This window comes from Thermobia domestica, chromosome 17 (genome assembly GCF_964235325.1).
Source record: "Thermobia domestica chromosome 17, izTheDome1.hap1.1, whole genome shotgun sequence".
Lineage (NCBI taxonomy): Eukaryota > Metazoa > Arthropoda > Insecta > Zygentoma > Lepismatidae > Thermobia > Thermobia domestica.
The window spans coordinates 5,323,046-5,346,943 of NC_137470.1; the positions used below are offsets into that span (position 1 = coordinate 5,323,046).

The 23,898-nt window shown below is 39.0% G+C and overlaps 1 protein-coding gene across 1 annotated transcript in view; it reads left to right on the plus strand.

The window, feature by feature from the left end:
• Positions 1 to 23,898, plus strand: part of LOC145674395 (uncharacterized) — a 251,332-nt gene that overhangs the window by 57,315 nt on the left and 170,119 nt on the right. The window contains exon 2 of the mRNA XM_081744389.1: positions 977 to 1,774. Within this exon, the coding sequence (XP_081600515.1) occupies positions 977 to 1,774 (798 nt within the window). The remainder of the gene's footprint in view (positions 1 to 976; positions 1,775 to 23,898) is intronic.

Sequence of the window (23,898 nt, forward strand, 5' to 3'; positions counted from 1 at the left end):
TTAACTCAATTTAATTTTTTCATTTCAATATATATATATACGGTACCGGATATATCCCCTCCCTTAAGTTCGCTGTCAAAGTAAAATGACATAAACCATCCCATGCCCGAACCTCATTTATTTGAAAATTTGATCGAGATCGGTCGTATGGTTTAAGAGTTATTGTCACAAATATAGTCACTCTCATTTTTATTTATTTTATATCCTTCCCCCCCCCCCGCAAAGTTCTACTACTGCTGCTTTTGAGTTTAACGTCACGATCAGCAGCGAGGCTATATGAGACGTGGACCTATGATTAACGTGAAATCCGAATCACATGAGCTCCCGCCGGGAATCGAACCTACGTCTAGCACTCCAAAGTCGGGTACGCTAACCGCTCCCCTAAATTATATTGTCAAAGTGAAATGATAAAAACTTTCCAGACCCGAACCTCATCTATGTTGAAACTTTGATCGAGATCGGTCGGGTATTCAAGGGTTATTAAGTCACAAACATACTGAGTTTCAAGTTTTTATAATAGATAAAAATATAATATAATAGATTAGGGCATCGGGACAGGGCTAATAAAGGGGATTACCTGTCCATGACGTGATTCTCATGAAACTAAAACAAACAAAAAAATATGTTAAAAACACATTAAGCTTTGCTAATCGTTCAATGTACTTTAAATGTTTTTCTTTTTTCTATCTGCGTGGCTCATTTAGGAAAATTTAGTAATAATAGTACCGTAGTTATGTAGTAAGACAATATGAAAATAAGCCAAATTTCAAGTTAGCCCTCCAAACAATATTCACCCATTTCCTCAGTCACGGCTCGCTCGCTTCTACCGTGCACGGAACCAGTAGAAGCGCATAAGAACAGGTGATGCAATTAATTAATATTTATTTTTTAAAAGTGTATATTAATACCAAAACATTAAATTAACGTATTGTCAGGTTTTAATTATTAATTTTTCTCTTTCTACTTTTTTGTTTAGGCCTTCCTCCCGCCAACGGTAGTACATAGAATGACAGAGCTTCCACGGCTGGGACCAACTACAAGCACTTTCCTTGGCAACGCCAATAATGCTTCCAACACTTATCGCCTCGCTTTTCCGCCCAACGCCGACTACTCACGGAAACACAGTACTACCACCACGACGGCAACTACACCGCCCCGCCGCCTGGTGGCACACACACGAAGCTTCTCGTCGGACCTGGCTTTACCAGCCAAAGCGGAGTTAAAGCACGTGACGTTTGATTTACCTACTAGCGACACCAGTGGCGGTCTCCACGAAACAACAACCAACTCCTCCACGAAGTTTGGCAGCGCGAGTCAAGTCGCGGCAGTTCAAAGTGCGCTTCGAACTAGAAGGAGCGGGATCATATCTCGGACACGGCCGTCATCGTATTCTTTATATTTAGCGTCGTCATCGAGCTACATTAACGGTAGTTCGTCATTGGGAGATGCCAGTGTCAGCACAGGGAGTAGCAGTGGTGGTATTTTAAAAGACAGAACCTTTCGCGGTACTGCTACCATCGGCACGGTGCATAAAGTACATTACAAAAAAGGAACCCTGGTGTGCCCCTTGCCTGCTTCGAACAGCGAACTGCCATCCACGTCGTGTCCAACGCCTCAACAGAGCTCGTCAAGCACAAATGCGTCCTCGGTGGGAGTGGCGCTGCTTCGAGCTTGTCAGGAAGGAGATGAAGTGGTCTTTAGGGAGATCTTGCGAAAAGCAAGATTGGTCGGACTTCCACCTGATGAGGTCAACTGTACTGATAACTGCGGACAGGTAAGGACTTTTTCTTAATAGTATAGTAAATTCTCTGAGTAACGGACACCGATTGGACATCATTATTTGTTCGGAAATTAGAGAGTCCGTTACTCAAATTTAGATTAGTCACAAATATTGTAATGATAGAAAGTTTTTGGAGAGAAAAAATAAACAATAAATATAATACACATTTCGAAAGTATATCACTAGGGGGACCGGTGATTCAATAGTTTACGCTTACCTCTAGTGCGTGGGATTCCTGGCCAAGTAAGTTAGTGGTGGACAACATCGTGTCAGTGGGTTTTCTCGGAATACCGTCTGCCTTAGCCTAAACGGTATAATCGTGGGACGTTAAACTGAAATACTTCATTTCATTTTCAAAAGTGCATCGGAAATTTCAGATGTAATATACAAATTTAGAAAAATTATGAAATATTTCAGTTCAACGTCCCATGTTTACGCCCTTTAAGCTAAGGGAGACGATGATTAAAGCAAGTGAATGATAATGGAAAAATTGGTGGAATGAGAATGTGAGAGTACCCCGAGAAAACCGACGGACTGGTGTTGTCCACCACAAACTTACTTTCCGGGGATCGAACCAAGGACCTTACACGCCAGAAGTAAGCGCTCTGCTACTGAGCCACTTAAACAAATTTAGTGCGCAACTACAATATAGAATCATTGTATATAGGCCTACTATGAAAATAGTTTTTAGAGGACAGAAAATAAAGAAAAAATAGGGTTACTCAATTGGAATTGGATAAATCCAAATTTTCTTTATTTACATTGTTCCTCATCCTTGACTAAAGGAAGTCGAAGTTCCGGATTTCCTATACTGTTCAAAATACCTGGTGTTCCAAGGATGACAGGGTTTCGAGTTTCCGGAAATCCTATTTCCCGGTTCCGGGCAGTTCACGTTGAGCGCCTCGGTAAATTTTGTTTTTATTTTTATTTTTTCTGTGGGCTGCTAATAACTTTGTAGATGAAAAATAAATTTAAAAAAAAACAATGCTACACTAACCCTTAGCACAAAACCCTTGGAAGGGGCTACATCGGTCCCTTTTATTGGGGAAGTCTCACCAAGATCGGACTAACGGCCCCCTAAGAAAGTAACGAAACAGAGTAGACATGTCGGTCCCATGGGGCGTACATGGTGCTTAACGTATTAATACGTTAGTTACATACACTCATGTCCAAAATTATTGTTGCATGTCTGTAAATATGTTTCTCTAGGAATATAATTTGATAACGAATTCGCTCGGCATTTCTTATAATGTTAGTATGTGTATAATCGGCAGACATGTATGTGGAAAATTTCATGTCAAAAGAGCAGTAAATAAGAACAATAAAACGAAAATAAAACTTTCTTATGCATTTAGCAACATTTTGTTTTACTCGCTCTAATTTTCGTATTTATAATTCTTTTCCTATGAAATTTACCACAAATATGCATTTCCCAATTATACACACAGTATCAGTATTAAAGGTACCCTGCAAAATCATTATCAAATTACATTCTTACAAGAAGACAGTTATAGATATGCAAGAATCATTTTGGACATGAGTGTACATGAGGTGAAAATTTATCTATGTAAAGAAAGAAAAGTATTATGGAGGTAGCAAAATGTGCTACAAATGTGGTAGTTTTCTTTTAAAGTCAAATCATCCCCAAGTGAAAATCCCTGAACTCACATCTGACTGTGCCAGATATAAAAATAACGCCATAAGAACATGCAACATTATTATAAAATACTGAAAATTTGCTATAAACAGAAAATAACAATTTCATGTTTAGATTTCAAATGTCCTGTGCAGTGGTTTTCCAGGCCATTGACTTATGGCTAAGATTTTTTGTGTAGAATGGACTTTGTGCACAATAAACTCCCTCAATTATTTATTTTCAAATTTTAATATATATATATATATATATATATATATATATATATATATATATATATATATATATATATATATATAGGGGCGGATCCAGGATATGATCAAGGGAGGGGCTAAACCATATTTTGCCGTTTTATCCAGTGTAAAGCAGGATTGAAGCCCATTTTATCCAGTGTATATCTGAGCGTCAAGGGGGGGGGCTATAGCCCCTATAGCCCCTCCCTTGGATCCGCCACTGTATATATATATATATATATATATATATATATATATATATATATATATATATATATATATATATATTTCTCTGCTAAACATTGAGGGCCTTATGCAGAGTCGTTCTGCGCGTGATTAATGTCATACTAAAGAGTTAAACTAACATGTTTCCTGCAGTAATCAGTCCTTTAGTCTGATGCTAATCATTCGTCAAAACGATTCTGCATAAGGCGGTGACAAACTAAGAATAATTCTTACCCGTTACTAAAACGTTTGGGTAAAAACAAAACTGCCTGTGTTCTTCTCTGTAAGTGTCCATAAAAGGGAGGGTTTTAACCTGTAATAATACATATATTTTTACCTAAACAAAAGAAGAAAAATATCTCCGTATTATTCAGGTGTCAACGAAAGCTTCACTATATGGCGAGGGAAGATTATGGGGATCTTAAAACTTTTACCACTGGCTTCTCAGTCCCCATAAGATAACATGTACATTTTACTTCATCAATATCTAACGAAGTATGGTACTTAAGAACTTAAAATTATCCATACGAATAGAGGAAAAAGCAATATAAATTGGACGATTGTTTCAATTTCACGCTTAATGACGTAGGTCAAGAGTAATGAAGTATTTTTGGTAACATTGTAATTGACTATATATTACACAGTTGTTGAAGGTGTAGGTTCCAATTTGGTCTTCAGATGTGCTGTTGACAGGCAGGTTTTTCTTCCCTCTCAAGTCCATTTTCAACGGGTGTGATAGAATGGAACTTTTTTAAGGTACTGATAAATACTATTTTAGATATCGTTAAGAAAGCCGCCAGTTTCAACTATCTATGTTAGGATTATTACTGATAGTTAATTAATAATTTCTATTTGATTCAATTTAATGGCATTTAACAACCATTGAGGGAAACTGTCAGTTACACGATCGTATCATTATGGTAGAATGAACCAATGAGTTAACCCAGAATGTAATGCAAATAGGATTTGTCGCGGCACAAGACGGGACATAATTTTTATGACAAAATACAAAGCTCTTTCAATAGAAGCAGATGTACTTTCCAAACGAGAATTACTTTTACGAATTCTCCGTACTAGTCTAGCTGATACCGCGCGTTTTTAGTCCTGGGTTCAGTGGTGTATCTAGAAGGTAAAAACGGGGGCAACCAGACCCCAGACTATGACACGTATATCATCAATTTACTATAAACTTACAATAATATAAAAATAATAGTTAAAATTATTTTTGTCACTCAAAAACTGACGGCCTAGACCCTCCTCGGCCTGGTGCTAGAGTCTCCACGGCCTGGGTTCGATTCCTGGTGAGGGAGTCTTGAAATTCGATCGTATTACGTTGGCTCGAATGGATAGGTGCGTTAGAGTTTAGCGCCCATTTCAGTAGCGAGGCTATGTAAGGCGTGGATCTATAGCTTAACGCGGGATCCCGAACCAGATGAGCTCTCGCCCGGAATCGAAAACTGATTTCCCGAACCTAAGACACATACCATATAGCCACGAGGGAGCCGACGGTGGTCGGAAGGTCCACGTCTCGTATAGTATTGGTGCTGAAAGGGGACTTGAAACTCTAACCAACCAAACTATCCCTTTAACAACACCTTTTCGAGATGAGAGCCTAACCAAAACACAAAACAAATGCAATGAGATATTTCAGTTTAATTCCCATAATTTATCCCCGTTAGGCTGAAGGAGACAGATGATTAAGGCGAGTGAGCGAGTTTTACGGGTAACAGCAAATTATGTTTGTCCATTAATTCACAGGACAACTCTTGAATGAAATCAAATTTTTGAATTCTGTTTTCTGCAAATGTAGAAGAAGTTTCATATCTTGCCGTTAGATAGCAGCAAAGGTGTCTCAGTGGTTGACATCAACTGGACGAAATTTAAACTTCTAATGCGTAATCCTTTTTACTCTGTAACAAGAGTTTATTAATACTTTATTATCAATTTAATCAGCAAGCTTGGAGACATGAACTTCATGGACTCGACTTCGCCTTCCAAGCCAAACTCGAGTAATTCAAGCAATAAGTCACGAGACAAGCCTTATTTTGTGTCACTCAAGGGTGCACGGTGGCGCAGTGGTAGAGCGCTTACCTCTGGTGTTGCGACGGGTCCCTGGTTCGATCTCCGACCAAGTAAATTTGTGGTGAACAATATCGTGTCCGTGGATTTCATTGGGGTACTTCCGTTCCCTCCTCCTTTCTCATTCTACCAATTCCTCCATCGTCATCCACTTTCTTTACTCATTGTCTTCCTTGGCCAAACGGGCTGAAATACTTCATTTCGTTTCATTTTGTCTCACGGAAACAATTTATGTAAATTTAATTAACACAGAATCATTAACAATCTTCGTCGTACCCGAAGTCTAATTTAAATTTCATTATTTAAATTGGCTTTGTTTATGATTACACCGCACAAGAACCAAAACTGAATTTAGAGGTAAATCTTTTAAATTACAACACCTGTATCTTTGTTAAATTTTGATCATCTGCCTATTAACTAAAGGTCACATTGCTATCTCTATTAACTTTACACTTGATAAAAATAAAACTAATTTTAAAAGCATAATAATAAAAAAAAGTAAAGCATGTAAACATATGTACTGGATGATCCAATAAAATCTCACATTTTGAGGGCTAATCTAAGGAAAATAAACAGGTTTTGTGTGTGTGTCTTCCCGTGTGCGGACTGGGGACCAGACGAGTGGACCAAGAGTTACCAAATTTTGGTCACTGGTACCTTGGTCCAGGTCCCAAACCAAGTCGAATTTTTTTTTTAAATTCAAATCAGGGGATCTCAGGGAGGTCGTTTTCCGGGATGTGTAAAAGTAGCAGAAAATGACCGATATTAGTGTCGAATTCAGTTTTCGCGGTTGAGATAAATGGTGAAACTCCGGTCGCATTAACTTCCAAATTCACCCCATTTGGCTGCAGTGCCGGGAATCACCGCAGGGGGGATACCGAGACATGTAAAAATAATCCAAAATGACCGATATTAATGTCAAATTCATAGTTTTTGCGGTCGCTGAGATCAATGCTGACATTTCCATTGGCAATGATTTGTAAATTCAGCTACCATTGTATGCGGGCCGGGGTCACCTGTGAAAGGGGGGCTACATGTAAAAATAATCGAATATCACCGATATAAATGTCAAATCCATAATTTTCACGGTCGCTGATACTCCCACGGGCGTTAACTTCCAAATACATCCCACATGGACTGGGACCCAGAAGTTTTTAAATTTCGAACCAGGGGGTCTCAGGGGGCGTTTACCACGATATGTAAAAGTAGTAGAAAGTGACCGATATATTTTTTCTCTCGTTCAGTTTGTTTACGTAAATATTTTATCTTACCCATGCGAAGAATGGGTATTTCAGCTAGTAAAACATAAAGTATTGTAGATAGAAAGTTGTTTATTCAAAAATAGAAAATAGTGTTGAGAAGTTTGTCATTGAGCCATGATCTGGCCGATAATAAAAAGTTTGTTTCTTTGCCAATAGCATCTTTTGGGACACTTTGCAGGATGTTCTCGCATTATTGTTGACGTCTGGAAAAATTTGCTGATATATTTCTTAGACAATCATAATTTTGTGAGAGTAAAAGTGCATGTTGTATTGTAAAATTCTTCTGCAGCATGCTTCCTTGCAAAACGTTGTGGGATATGGAAAACATACTGTGTCTCAGTGTTGTCAAGCATACAAGTACTTTTAAGTCGGCCAGATATTTTTTTTTTTTTTTTTTTTAACGCTGAAGCCGTTGTTAGGAAATTCTTGACTCATTGCAAAATAGTCTTCTGGTCAGGGACAGTCTCATTACGTGGAGTAGCAAAAAGTGGGCGCGGTGGCTCAGTGGTAAATCACTCGTCTACGGTGCATGGGGTCTCTGGTTCGATCCCGGCTCGCACCAAGTGAACTTTATGGTGGACAAACACCATGTGCGTGGATTTCCTCGGGGTTCTCCCGTTTCCTCCCACTTTCTTCATTCCACCATTTCTCATCACCACCGTCTCCTTTGCCTAGCCGGGATAAGCGTGGGACGTAAAACTCAGATTTCATTTCATTTCATTTAAGCGAAAAGCTTTTTGTACCGTAAAAGCAGAACTTCTGGGTTTGAAAAACATTGCTACTGCATACGCGGGCTGAGCTCCTACACAAACTATAATGAGAACTGAAAACGACAAGAGAATTGTGAATTGAAGCGACCACCCACCACTCCTCTTGATCCTTAAATGACAGCGCTATAACCGATCAAAATGTTGGAGGCTTTGTAGGTTCACCCTGTACAATAAAGCATAATTCTTGGAAAGTTGACTGCCTCTTTGATTTTAAAGAGTAATTAAAAAAGAATTCTTATAAACCTATACTGAAGTTTCAAACTTAACAACTTTAAAATAATAATAATAATAACTGCACTTCTATGAGGAACAGGACAACAATGGAAGTCACATTTCAGTATGTAAAGTTGAACAGTTTGATAGTCAGTGCACACGTAGAATCAGTTCATCATCTGCTTCCACTCAGAGAAGTTCTTTTACACTAAATTCAACTTTGAACCCTAAAAAGATGTGTTTGACAGAACAAAATTTTGAAGCTACCCTTAGTCTTGCAATTAATTAACTTTCTCATGATATTGGAGATAAAAAGACATTTTTATTTTTCAGCATTGCTTTGTTATTATTACAATGTGTGCTTGTACAGCTTTATACGGTCGTGCAAACTTACTTTACTTTAAAAGAAAATCAATTTACAATATTAACAAACAACATTGGATTTGAGTTATTGGCATGAAAGAAGCTTTTAAATAAAATTAATAAATAGACAGAAAATAGGCTATTTAGAATAATATTTGTGCTACTAGGATGGCAAAATGGAAAGAAAGTATGTGAAGTTCTGTGCGACGACAGAATCCCAATAAAGAATAAGATGATGTACAAAACAGTGGTATAATAAGATCCGATAAAGAAAAGTAGTGGTATGGCCATCTAATGAGAAGAACGAACGACTGTGCGGTCAGAAAAGTGATAGCAATGGAAGTGGGTGGGAAGAGAGTTAGAGGAAGACCAAGAAGGACATGGAATGACATGTTTGAAAATGACTTTAGGGAGCAAGGTCTAACAGGAAAACAATTATGAGATAAGGATTTATGAACAAGACTCATCGGAGACTCGCATAACTAACTAAAACAAACTAACTCTATTGCCTATGGAACCCGGAGGTTCAATGCCACGTTCACAAGAGCTCTCCATTGACTTCTATCCTTAGCCAACTGAACCTTGCTTCTAGTTCGTATTCCTATTTCTACGAGATCCATCTTAATATTGTAATACCCCACGTGGTGTAGTGAATTAACAATTCTACACGCCAGTGTTTACAAACACTACCACGTGGTTTGGCAAGAGGATTCCACACCAGATGGATCTACAATCACCTGCAGACGACGGGCTTCTGGCCCCTCTCACGGAACAGAAGACGACAACGGAGCACCAGCGCCACCGCCACCCAAGGAACCCTATAAATTGGCTGGACCACGACAATTCTGTACCAGTTTTCTGGTGACCCTCCTACTGCTTGCCACGGAACATTAGGAGTAACCTGACCCAGGCCTCTAGTCTGCTACGGGACTACGCCTATCCTATCCCTGGCTTAGCCTGCTACGGGAGTCTGTTGGCCACTTAACCCTCCTCTGCTTGCCACGGAGCATTGGGTCCCTAACTCCTCTCTGCTTAGCCTGCTACGGGGCTCTGTAGAGATCCTGTCTGCGACCTTACGGTCAAAGACTACCTTTAATTAACCTTGTATACTAGAGAGATTATTTGTACAGTATTTTGTAAAACATACTTTTATAGTGAAACTTTTATAATAAAAACCGGTAGTGGGAGTCGATTCCGGACACTCGTTTTATTAACGCTCTACCTATACGGGACAAAGATTTACAATATTATCCTTCCATCTACGCCTGGGTCTTCCTAATGGTCGTTTTCCGATTAATTTCCAGTTAAAACTTTGAAAGCGTTTCTAGGCCTACTTTTTTTTCATTCTGGCTACATGACCTGCTTACTTGAGCCTCCTAGACTTGATAACCCTAACAACATTTGGTAAAGAATATAAATTATATAGTTTTTCGTTATGAAGATTCCGCCATTCCCCATTCCTGTACCTCTTGGGTCCCGATATTTGTCATAGGATCCTGTTCTTAAATACTTGGTAAAAGACGGAGTGAGAAAAGGGAAAGAGTATTTGCGTTACGTTATTCATGCCAGAAACCGATTTAAGATAAAGCATAATATGTAAAGTAGAAAAAACATAATTATCAAAAAATAAAGCATATTGTAGCGTGCTCTACTCGTTACTTTTAGAATAAGCCTCGTATATAATTTTATAGGAAATTGTTTGGCTAGTGTTGTTGTATAATGAGAGAAATACAATTTTTTGTTATTACTGCTGTCAAAGGGATTGTCTGTGAACGTCAGCCAGTAGAAATGATTAACTGTGTTACTGAAAAAAAGAGAAAGAACAAATGAAATCCCAAAATCGAAATCAAAGCAATTCAAGTCAGGGCGTCTACCTACACACAGATTAGAACGCTCCTTGAACTCCTCATGGACTGAGAGGAATTGAAGTAATAGAGTAGAATACACGAATCCTGGGAAATGAAAAGCCTTTAGTAATAGAAGTGCAGTTGACATTGACAATAGCAGAGCAGCGTGAGAATATCTTATGCTCATGACGGTAGACATGTTCTCTCTGAAATGCTGGCAGACGTGAAAAGCATAGATGCAATTCATGCAGAATACTAAATGTGGTACGCAGTTATACGACAATGTGTGGCTCATTTTTTTCTGCCCTTTTCTTCTGTAGGACTTCTTTATGAGCTGTTATGTAAGCTGCCTCTGTGAATTGCTCATGATGAGAAAATCCATTACCACAAATGCGATCTTCAGTGCTCATATTTAGCAAGTGGACCGTGCATATGCTCTGCACATACAGAAGATCGGTAATCAAAGCGTATATACACATTTTTTTCTCTTCTAGTTAAGTTCTGTATATACAAAAGCAACAGAGGAGAACTCATATGCGGGGAAATATAATGGTGTAAAGTTGGCATCAAATTCTCATTAGGTTTCTGAAATATAAATATTAAACGCGAATGAACAGAAAATTACTTAAACCTTCTTTGTGCACTCAAATGAGCCATCTGACTAAAATCAAATTTTAAAAGAAAGAACAGAGGAGGCAAAAAAAAAAAAAAAAAAACAATGGCGAACAATATTGTCTCCAGTCGAATGGTGCAAACGAAATAATGAAATCTGTATTTACATATCAACAAGTACAATATGCAAATGGATTCACTAAAATTATGCAATTATTTTTTTTATTCATTTATTAAAAGGAAAATATTACAGATGTTACCAGAGGCGAATCTAGAAGTTAAACACTGGGGGGGGGGCACCCAGAACCCAAACGTTGATTGGTGTATCATGAGTAAAACTTTAAAAAAAGAAATTGTAACAATTAATTTTTGCTTCTCGTCCAAAATAAGAAAAAGCACACATCTTTGTTGCTTGTTGTTTTCATTTTCTTATAAAGGGGTTTTTTTTTTTCAGAGAGAGAACTTTATGTTGAAATTTAAAAAAAAAAAAAATTTCTTTCAATATCCATGAAGTTGGCTTTGTTTGACAGATCACTTTATGCCATTAACGTTTGAATATGATTTGGGGCATGTGACAAGCGCGACTGGCGCGTATATGGCGTAATCTGGAGGTCCAATTTTCACACAATCTTTCCAGTAAATCAGGCTGTATTTCGGTAATAACGCGTCGGATGTTAGTTTCCAAGTGCTCGATTGTTTCTGGTTTCTCGGCATAGACACACGACTTTACATATCCCCAGAAACAATCTAATGGCATCAAATCACACGAACAAGGTGGCCAGTTAACAGGTCCACTTCATGAAATTAATCGTTCGACAAATGTTTCTTTCAGTAAATTAATTGTATCGCGCGCTGCGTGGCATGTGGCGCCGTCCTGCTAAAACCACATCTCTGCAATATTAATATTTTCAACTGAGACAAGAAAAAGTTAGTAATCACGTGTCTGCACCGCTCACCGTGGGCTGTAACGTTCTGACCAGCATGATTTTCAGAGACATATGGACCAAGATTCCACCGGCCCATAAAACATACCGATCGTCTTACGGGATGCATATGATCGTTTAGAGTAAACGTATTGCGAAAATGATCCATGATTTCTCGAATTAATCGCTCTGATGGTGGATTATGATCACCGTAAAATGCACGTAATGTCTGATGAGTTTGTCGAATTGAACCATGGATTTCTAAATAAATTTGCACAATTTGCAAACATTGCTCCGGCGTGAGTCTATTCATGATGAACTGCCAAACCAAACCAATAAAAAAAAAAAAAAAAAAAAAAACGAGAATTGTAATATAATCTGTCACAGAAAACAGTATTGCCACTTTAAAGTTCCTCACCTCTAAATAAAAAAAAAAAGAACTACTTCCAGCACAGTGACACAACTAATGATCGTGATCCATTCAAGAACTAATTCACCGATTGTCTGTTTTCAAATTGGCTTGCAATCTTTCCTCGGTCCTGCAGAAGTTTCCAACTTAAATTGATATTATGACTAGGCCTCAAGTATTATTTTACAAGTTGCATAACGGAAAAACTCCAACTGAAACTATATTTAATATTTCAAAACTTTTCCAATCTAATATAAATAAAATAAAGAATTTGTTTGTGTGTTTGTCTATCTGTGTGTGGCCTGGGAACCAGACGAGTGGACCGAGAGTTACCAAATTTTGGTTACGAGTACCTTCGTTCAGGCCCCAAATCAGGACGAATCTTTTTTTTTAAATTTCGGAACAGGGGGTCTCAGGGGGGCGTTAATAGAAAATGACCGATATTAGTGTCGAATTCATAGTTTTCGCGGTCGCTGAGATCAATGGTGAAACTGCCACAGGCGTTGACATCCAACTACAGCCCGCATGCGAAGAATGGGTTTATTCAGCTAGTAAAGAATAAAGGAACGTTTACTATAAAGTTTCAAAAATATATAAATATTAACTTCAATTATTATTCAAAAAATGGAGAGCATAGCTTCCCGGCCCCGGACTATATCCGCCACTGGACGTTACACCCAATTACACTATCCTATCTCATTACATGCATTTAAATAATTTAAAACTTCATTCTCTTTTGCTATCTCAAAAATATTCGAGCTACGAGAAAAAGTCAGAAACTAACTTTAATTACTTTCTCTACACTTGATATGTTCAATGGGATTGAAAACACCATATCACTTTTCGATGTTGTGCTCTGCGGGTGCAATGCAGGTATTCCATTTTGCTAGTGCTTGAATTCCACAGGAAAGCAATCCTTTCTAGTCTGACTGACTGCATGTCCTCTCATGCACTAACATTTTCACCTCATCGTCAATGCGGAACTTCTTCCAACATAGCGTCTCCTTGACAATCACTTGGTGGTAAATCCAGGGAATATGCAGGATGTCATAAACACTCTAAACAAAGATTTCTAATTTTTTGCCGTAATATAATCCCGCGGTCCCGCGTTATCATTCTGCAAAAGTACTCCACAACTGAGGCAGATCATGATGTTTTGACCTAATTGCAGGCTTCAAATGGTTTCCAAGGGGATTCCAATATGATCTGCTGTTTGTGTCAAGCCTTCTCGTTAATGCTATCTGGTTAATTTCTCTGATCAGGTGACCCATAGCAGCAACAATCTGTGGTGTAGTCAGTGTCGATCGTTCCAGCAGTCACCTTTGACTATAAAAACAGCCGGCTTTTTTGGAGATGGAATGAAGTATTATTATCATAAAAGCCCGCTTTTGGGAAGAAAAATGGAAATTTTTGCTTTTTAAAAATTTTAATGACCTTCTTATTCAAGTAGCACTTTTGTTTCCCTGTAGTGGATACAATAATTAAGAAATTGCGTTTACAACATCCAGTATTTGCGAATCCTATCTTTAATTCGGGGCTGCTTGTCTTGATTGTTTTTCAAACTAGCATTGCAGCTATTGTCCAAAAATGTAAATTATGAAACCTGTATATCTCAGCTGCCATTTTAGTTGCCTAAGTATTTTGTCAAGTATCTGGAAGTTATACAGCATGATATATGTGTGTTCGTGGTTGCCTAAATTCAATGTCTTCGTGGTTGTTGTCTGAAGTTGTTTACAGCCAGCCCGTGGTGTTGGAATCACATGTAGAACGTTGAACTATCGAATGATCATTTCTCTTTGATTCTTGATTTTCCTAGAATTCCTCTTCAGAATGGAGTAATTAATTGTTTTTTTTTCTCGTGTTATAGTGGGTAAACAAACATGGAACGTATTGATTTCTCTATTGAAATAGAAATACAATGATAGATCATAAGACTTATAACCTAAACAGTAGGGGCATGCTTACACTGTGATCGATTGTAAATACAAGGTTAAACTGGCCCAAGAAGTAGTGTGCTAACCGGACTATTTAACCTAGAGGCCTCCAATCGGTCAGTGTTTCCAGTCAGTTTGTAGTGGCAGTGACGCTATGTTCTCAACAACGTCTGATACATGAACTCTTACTCTTTGAGTTCGAACTCGGCCATAAAGCTGTGGTAACAATTGGGGCTGGGCAAAAACGGTTTTTATAAAACCCGGAAACCTGTTCCTAGAAAAACCGACATTTCGGTTTTCTCCAAAACCGGATCGGTTTTTATCCAAAATTGGTTTCCGTCTCTGCAAAATTGGATCGGCTTTTCTTGCGAAAAAGTTCGGTTTCCTTAAAATATCGGTTTTCACGGAACACAAAACTATTTCTGTGGAAACGGAATCGGTTTCCGGAAAACAAAGAAAAACTATTCTGGCCAGAAATAGAACCAGTTTCGAAAAACAGAAACTGGTTTCGGTGAAAAACTGAATCGGTTTTGAAGAAAACCGAAACTAGATTCGGTGAAAAACCTAACCGGTTTTGGAGAAAAAGCAAAACCGGTTTTGGGTGAAAACCGCTTTTGGAGAAACCGGTTTCCGAAATTTTCCAAAAATCGGTTTCGGTTTTCCTATAAACCGGAAGCCGAAAAACCTGTTTTTGTGCCTACCACTTGTAACAATCCAAATTGTCATACGAAAGAAGGCGCAGTCAACCATAGTACAAAAAACTCATTGGTTTCATAAATTTCGAGCAGGCTGTAAAAATGTCAAAGATCAGCCATGGCTTGGCAGCCATAGAGAACAGATTTTGAGACCATACTACAAGCCATTGAAGAAAATTCATCCACTAGCACACAACGATTGTCAAACTAACTGCGCATGTCTCACACTCACGAACTCAGGAAAACCATCAGAAGTTGTCGCAGCTCAGGTTCAAAAGAAAGTAGATGTGTGCCGACAACTGCTGCAAAATCTGCGTGATGTGCCTTTCCTAAAACTGATTTTGTAATATTTATTTTAAGCCTCCACTTATTGTGGTCTTATTACAGAGCAAACTCTACATGCCTTTTTTAATTCTTTGTATACTGGTTTAAATTTGAATGAGTCTCTCTGTCTCTCTCTCTTGTTTGACTTACGTAGCCCCAGTTAGGACGGGGCGAGGCAAAATGTTTATTAGTTTTCGCGCGTTTTAATATACACTATACCATTTCCTCGACCATTTTTTGTTGTTTTCTTATTTTTGCTTATTGTAACTCTTATATACAACACATAAAATATAGATACTTCGACAAATCACAATATTGAAACAGATTGTCACATGCGACGAGAAGTTGGTGTTTTCCGAAATCCGAATGTGGTTGATCAGACCGTTCAGCAAAAACTGTAGTTGAATAAGAGGACGTCAAACAGGGCCCTTTCGTGCACAAAGTCATGCTTTGTCTATGGTGGAAGTAGGAGAAGGTAATTCACTTTGAGTTTGTTTCTAATGATCGGACCATTAATGCCGACCTCTATTCCGAACAACTAGAGCGAATGTATGCTGCACTACGCCAAAAGTATCCTGCATTGATGAATCAAAGCGCACCCTGTTGCAACAGGATAACGCAAAACCACACTCGGCACTAGAAATACAACAAAAAAATTCACGAACTTGATGACATTGAACTCAGGGGAGTCCGACATATAGTCCTGATCTTGCCCTTGAAATTACTTCCTGTTTCGGCCCATGGCGCACTTCCTGAAATCACGATGCTTCACCAATCAGCAGGTGAGTGAAACAGTAGTGACTGTCTTCTTTGCCTCTAAAGACAAGGCGTGGTGACAACATAGAATCGAGGAACTGGCAGGAAGGTAGCTGCAGACAGTATAAGATGACTAGCTTTTCCGGTACTTTGATAGTTAACCTGCTTTCTTTGTATTGTAATAAATGCATGCGTATTCTGTATAAGAATATCGCAATACTTATAGCTTACTTTGTATTTAAAAGATCCTAAAACTTCCCAGGCAAAAAAGCTACGGAAAAAACTTCGTTTAAAAAATAAGAGACATTTTTCGAGGCATTTCAATCCACTCCGTGATGCAATGAAATGAGATGAAATCTGAGTTTTACGTCCCACGTTTATGCCGGTTAGACTAAAGGAGACGGTGATGATGAGTAATGAATGAAAATGGTGGAATGAAGAAAGTGGGAGGAAACGGGAGAACCCCGAGAAAACCCACGCACACGGGACACTCCCTGATGCGTATCTTCAATAGAGTGACCACCTTGCTACGACCGTTGAGAGATTCTTCATAATAGTCTGCTTTCTTTACTTTCTACAAGAATAGAGAATATATGTGTTATACGTTTGTTTTGATTTGATACGAGCGTAGTGCCCCTTTCAGCAGCGATGATATATGAGACATGGATCTACAGCTTAACATGGGATCCGAACAATATGAGGTCCCACCGGAAATCGAACCCGGTGTGTCCTACGAAAAAGGCGCGTATGCTAACATCCTAACCAGGAGGGAGCTTCTCAAACTAATTGGTAATGGATGAAGGAAAATGTCAAGATTTTAGTTTGTACATTACAATATCGTAATCAACAATGTCAAAGACTTTGCTAAAATCAATATAAAAAACACCAACTTGGCTTCCGGAATCTAGTGTATTCAGTATAAATTTAGTTATTGCTCTGTAAACTGTATACACATTCTTCTGTTTTCTAAGGAAACACCGCCTTTCTTACGCAGACCTTTCTTCGCTATCTCTTCTAGAAATAATAAATAATGTTGGTGAGAGACAACTTTCACTTCAATCCTATTCTTTTCTATCACTTCTTCTCTTACTCTAACTTTCATTTGTTAGTTCTTATATGTTTTTATGTATTTTCACTCCTTCTGTTGCAACATCAATTTCTTTAGAGCTTCCATTAATACATTCCAGTTCACTCTCTAAAAACAATTTTATAGATCAACAAACACAACATACACCTGCTTTCCATCTTTCTACCAACTATTTTTAATACACCAATAGCATCTCTTATCCTTTCAAGCTCGAGTTGTTCCTCCCCAACTTCTTTATTTGTTTTTCCATTCATCTTTGTTTGGTTGATAGGTTGAATGGTATTCATTGTCCCTTTCAGCGTCGAGGCTATAAGAGATGTGGACCTAGAGCGCAATATGGGATCTAATCCCGTAAACTCCCACCAGTTCCTTCATACATCCTTCTATTTAGTATGCCAAGCTAAACTTTGACTGCATGCAATATGAGACTAGTAGTTCTATAATCCACACATCTTTTAGGATTGACATTTTAGGCAATTGTAACATTTTTGTCTTCAAAGAAACTCTTCGGCCACTCTTTGGTTTCGTAAGTTGAAACTAATGTTTGGATCTATTAAACTGTCCCATATTTTCCTAACATTATTTACTGAAACTGTCAGAAAGCATTGACTTCTACCGAAAATACCGGAGTTATACAGTGCGGTCTATAAGTTCCCGGGCATTTTTTACAGCTTTCCTACCAACGCTATTTGTGGGATAGTGATTGAATTGCGCTGCACTAGTCCTACTTAACAACAGTGTAAATTGACGCTAGAGTAGTTGGAGTAGTTTAGAAGACAAGACGTGTGGTTCATACCGCTGATGTTAGTCTTTGTCAAAGTGTAAAATGAACGAGAAGAACGAACAACGTATAGATATATATTAAATTGTGCTATCAAGCCGATCTTCAGCAGACACGCTAAAAATGAGTCAGAAAGCTTTGGTGATGCAGCATGAGCTGAACAACCGTTTCTGAGTAGCACAAACGGTTTTGAGAGGGTAGCGTGTCAGTGAAAGATGGCGAGCGCAGTGATAAGCCTACAGCAACCAACCAATGCTAACATCGCCGCCGTCACCAAAATGGTTCAACAAGATCGAAAAGTGACGTCTCGTTTAATATACGTAGGAGATACCGAAGACTGTGGCTTTACGAATTTTAACCGGAGACTTGAGAAAACGAAAAGTATACACAAGATTTGGTTCGCAATTTCTGGCTGAAAAACAAATCGCTACCTTACACCATCGCCCTTACTCTCCAGACCTGTCTCCGCCCGATAATTTTCTGTTCCCTGAGGTGAAGTTGCAACTAAAGGGTAAAATTCTATACCATTGAGCAGATTCAAATTGTCGTGACCGACTAGCTGAACAGGATTCCTGAGTTCTTCAAGGCCACGAAAAATTTGGAAATACCTGTTTGTCAGTGTATTAGGTCAAATGAGGCCTATTTTGAATGAACAAAGTATAAAATAAAATCAGACTTCTTATTTTCCTTCCAATGGCCCGGGAACTCCTGAACCGCACTGTGTAGACTCGATAGTAGTTTAAGAAAGCAAGAGTACGCTTATTACTAAAAGCTTAACATACAAAGTGCTACTAATATTCCCCCGAACCATTAGCACTACGATCGCTGGTTACGTCTTGATACTTTTTTGAAGTGGCATTGTTATCAGTGTACGAGTTTCTTAGTTTTTGTTCTGGGCCGCAATTGCTCAGGGGTAGTGTTCACCTCAGATGCATGGGGTACTTGGTTTGATCCCAGCTCGCGCCAAGTGAGCTTTGTGGTGGACAAACACCGCGTGCGTTGGTTTTCTGGTGATTTTTCCGTTTCCTCCCACTTTATTAATTCCACCATTTCATTCGTTTCTCATCATCATAGTTTCCTTTAGCCTAGTCGGCATAATCGTGAGACATAACACTTAAAAGATCTCATTTCATTTCATTTCTTAGTTTTTGTTCGTTTCGTTATACTGTGTTTTGTTGCGTCTGAAAATTTCGAAATGCGTGACATGAAGGGGGTAAACAAAACTGGTACTGAAACTTACCGAATATTGAAGATTTTAGGTGAGCAAGTTTTAAGCCAAGCAGAGAGGTTTGAATGATTTAAGCGTGTCAAAGAGTATGGAGGAGTATGGAAGAATATGGGAGAGTATGGAGGATGCCCAACATTTCCGTCAATCGCCATCAACCACAACTAAACTCGGGAAACGATCGTAAAAGTGCATGAAGTGGTCCTGGAAAACCGAATCCATGCTGATTGTGATAGAGCTGGACTATCAAACAGAACATATCAACGCATTCTAGCGGATGTACTGAACATGAGATGAATTATAGCATTGTTTGCTCGTCTTTTGAACGATGATCAACGAGACCTGGAGGGCACGGTGGCTCAGTGGTAGAGCGCTTACCTCTGATGCGTGGGGTCCTTGGTTCGATCCCCGGCCAAGTAAATTTGTGGTGGATAACATTGTGTCCATGGGATTTCTCGGAGTACTCTCGTATTCTTCTACATTCTTGTTCTGCCACTTCTTCGATCACTATCCATTTGCTTTAATCATCGTTTACCTTAGCCTAAAGAGTATAAGATGATTTCATCTAATCAACAAAGCCTTTGGTTGCAGTTCAGTAGACAACATGACCACAGTTACCCATCAAATGGCGTGCGAAAGGGAAGCTCCAGTTCTAACACTCCACTTTAAGCAATATGTCATACAAAAACAAACATTTACCACATTATTATGTATAGAAAGTACTAAATGACATGGATTTGGGAGCTTGAAACCCCTTGATGAAATTCAGTGTACGCCAGTTCCTCATCCAGCGTACTCACCAGACTTAGCTCCTCAGGATTTCTACCTCTTTCCGTAGCTTAAATTCCAGTTAAAAGAACATTTTAACTCCATCGAAGAGATGTAAGTGGAATCGTAACAGTTCTTGAACACAGTACACCTAGCGAACTTTTCGCAGTACTAACAACAATGAAGAAATTGCTGGAATTGTTGCATACAAGTGACTATTTTAAAAGCAAATGCAATCTTTCGGTTTAACGTCCCACAATTATGCCTTTTAGGCTAAGGGAAACGGATCATTAAGGGAAGTGAATGATAATGGAAGAGTTGATGCTAAACCCACAAACACGAAGTTGTTCATGACACTATTTTAAAAGTGATGGCAGGAACTATGGAAGGTATTTTTTTTTTTTAATTTTTAAGAGAAAATTCTATAAAATTTTGGACGACGCCCCGTATTTTTGAAAATAGTTTTTGTACTAAAGAGTGCGGCCAAGTTTAGCCCCAATTTCATCTCCCTATAAGTTTGCCCGAACGTGATAGCAATCAATTTCTTCCGATGGGTAGAACATGCCTGTGAAGGAACCAGTGATCAGATACACCGTTCCTGAGATTCGCGTTCCAAAAGTGTGGGATGCCACGAGATGGCGCCAGCATCGAGGTTGAGATCGACGTGGCACTTTAGTTTATGAAATTCAATTAGAAACATTCCCATCATCGGGAGCATTTTCAATACGAAGGGAAACGGACAATCGATGACATGGCACAACAAACTCATTGTTGTGGCTGTAAGAGAAGTACCAAATAATGATGCCCACGTGAACAACATCCTACTGTACGTGCTCCAGACTCGCACGTACAGTAGTAGGCACTGATTGCCGCTCTACCTACTTTCACCTTGTCCGTCAACACAAATATGTAGTGGTCGGTTCAATTGCGATATATCGACTTCATTTTTACTTTAACCAGAATGGACTCCGCAACGTCGAAGTTGCAGATAGAAACAACGAGCTTGATATGATACGAAGTTATCTGTGACCATTATAACGTGTTAGCTTCACATTTTATACAAATACCCTCAGGGCATTAATTGGCGATCTTGCAGCTGCGTCTTGATACTGGCGCCATCTCGTGGCATCCCTCACCTTTGGAACGCGATATCGCAAGAACGGTGCATTTGACCACTCTGGTTCCTTCACAGGTGTCTTCTACGCATCGGAAACTATCGATTGCAATCTCATTCGGGCAAATTAATAGGGAGATGAAATTGGGGCTCCAGGCAAACGCTTTGTTGGCCGCACTCTTTCTTTAGGTATGTAGAAACGAGTCATATTCGCAAATTTCTTAGAGTAATACTATAACAACAGAGATATCAACACATTTTTTCTAAGTTACAAAGAAAAAGAACTTTTAAACATATCTATAAATTTCAGTCTTCATACGTTTTTTTTATATAAATGAAAGTTTCGTTAAACACGAAAGAAAAAGAAAATGGTCAATGCGTCTTTAAAATTGCACCCGTTTATTTCTCTATTAAAAGCCTGTATAATATTTTTTCCCGTGTTCACAGCCTACTTTGGCATTCTAAGTACGAACAATTATTCTTATCGTGAACATTCTAAATGAGAATTTTATGTGTAATGTGACGAATATTAAGTTTGGAATTTAATACCAGAAAGATCACATGTATGAAATTCTATTCTTTTAATTCCTATATTGATATCAGCAATGTTTCACACGTATATATTGTGATAAGCACCATTAACGTTTCCATATTTTTATTATGGTTATAAAAGTAATGCCTCTACCATATTGAACTTATTGATTTTTTTTTTTAGATACAAAGCGGGATGTCAAGCTCCCAAGTTTAGGGAAGCCGATATTGCCGGGGAATCAAGCCAGAACCATTCATATGAAACCCAACAGCATTCGATTTTAAGTACTACCGAACCTATAAATCAGCCACTATCACTTTACGTATATGAACCAACAGCTTTGAATCCGGCATTCTGTGGGTTCTGCTTCCAATTCCGCTTATTGTCACCTTGAATTTTTTTCAGTTCTACCCCCAGTTTAACAGGCCCTGAACTACAGGGTGTTCCGAAATGATCTTCCCAAAGTCCGAAGTTGTGATAGATAGAAAGGTGAAGTTTGCGGCATAAGTTTTACGAGCTGTTTAACAGAATTCAGTATGTGCGTCATCTATAGCACGCAGGATATCTAAACGATATTCAGTTCTGCCCTTGTCAGACATAGCATGTCCTCTGTAACGCGTTCAAGTGCTTCGCCCATCCGACCGCGCAGTTCCTGCAGGTCCTGCACTGAAGTCTTGTGCACCACATCCTTCACAAAGTCCCTAAGAAAAATAATCCAGTGAAGCTATGTATGGAGACCTTGGGGACTGGCAATGGATCCTCATCGACCAATCTAACCAGTTGGAAACGTGTCATTCAAAGCCCTCCTAACGATCGCGACTTAGTGAGGAAGGCACCATCCTACTGCAGCAGGATGTCAGGTTGCAAGTGTTCGACTTGTTGAAATGCAAACTGTTCCAAAATGTCCAGATAAACAGTCACGGTGACTGACGCCTCTTTAAAGAAAAACGGTTCCACTACACGATCTTGAAGCAGACTGCGCCATACGTTTAACTTTGGACTGCCGCGCACAATTTCCCGGTTTACGTGAGAATTCTTTGAGCCCTACATCCGCGCATTGTGTCGGTTTACAATCCTGGAAACATGAAAGCATGTTTCGTCCGAGAACATCACCTTTGTCAGAAAGTCTGGGTTCTCGTCGATGCGATTCAGAGCGTCAATTGCAAATGTTTTGCGCCTTGGCCTGTCGTCAGGTTGAAGTGCGTGCAGCAGCTGCAACTTGTAGGCATGCAGCTTCACTCACTTCTGTACGTGGTCGGTGGTAGATGCAACTGTTGAGACGCTTGACGGACTGATTTGGTTGGAGTTCGGAGTAATTCCTGTTGCATCCGTTCGACATTTGCTTCATTCGTACTCTGACGTCCAGAACTCGTTCTCTTCCGGCTTCCCTTAACCTCGTGTACCATAGCCAGATGGTCGGACTTGGTGAGGGTGTGCGTCTGTACCGTGGCCGGAAGTTCCACTGGATCTGGGTGGCTAATTTGGTCTCTATACGCCACACCACACACTGTGTTATATCCTGGAGGTGGCCATTTTCGTTAATGCATCACGTGTACCGACAAAAACAAAAGAAATGAAAGAAGTGAGATTTGTTGGAAATGTTGGTGCAGAACAGAAATTTCGATGTGTGTGAACATTATGCCGTAAACCCCAACTTTCTATTTATCCCCATTACTGACTTACATGCAATCTAAGTTGGAAAGATTGCTTTGGAACACCAGATACTTCCATTGTTTCTTGTGTAAATGAGTTTCAAGTTAACCGAAACCGGTGTCGTAGCCCTGCAATCCAGGTCTTGTAGGCGAGATAGTAGAGTGGACATTGATTGTGCATGATGGAACAGAGCACTGTGGCTCAGAGGTAAAGCGCTCAACTCTCGTGCGAGAAATTCCTTGTTCGATCCTCGGCCATGCTAGTTTGTGGTGGATAAGATCGAGTCAATGGGTTTTATCGAAGGTTTCCCTTTTCCTTCCACATTTCAATTCCACCAGCTCCATCACAATCATTCACTTTTATTGAACATCCATTTCTTTTACCGTAAAGGGAATAATCGTAGAACGTAAAACCAAACTCCATTTTTTGCGTGATGGACTGTGCATCCGTCATATACAGCGAATTCAAACCCTGGTCGTATCCCAAGCTTCATAGTCTCGGAGTAAAACTCAATATTAACATAAATTCGAACTCAAATATCTTATTGGGAACATGATGGCACTATAATAATAATAATAATAATAATAATAATAATAATAATAATAATAATAATAATAATAATAATAATAATAATAGAAACATGTTAAAGTACTCATCTC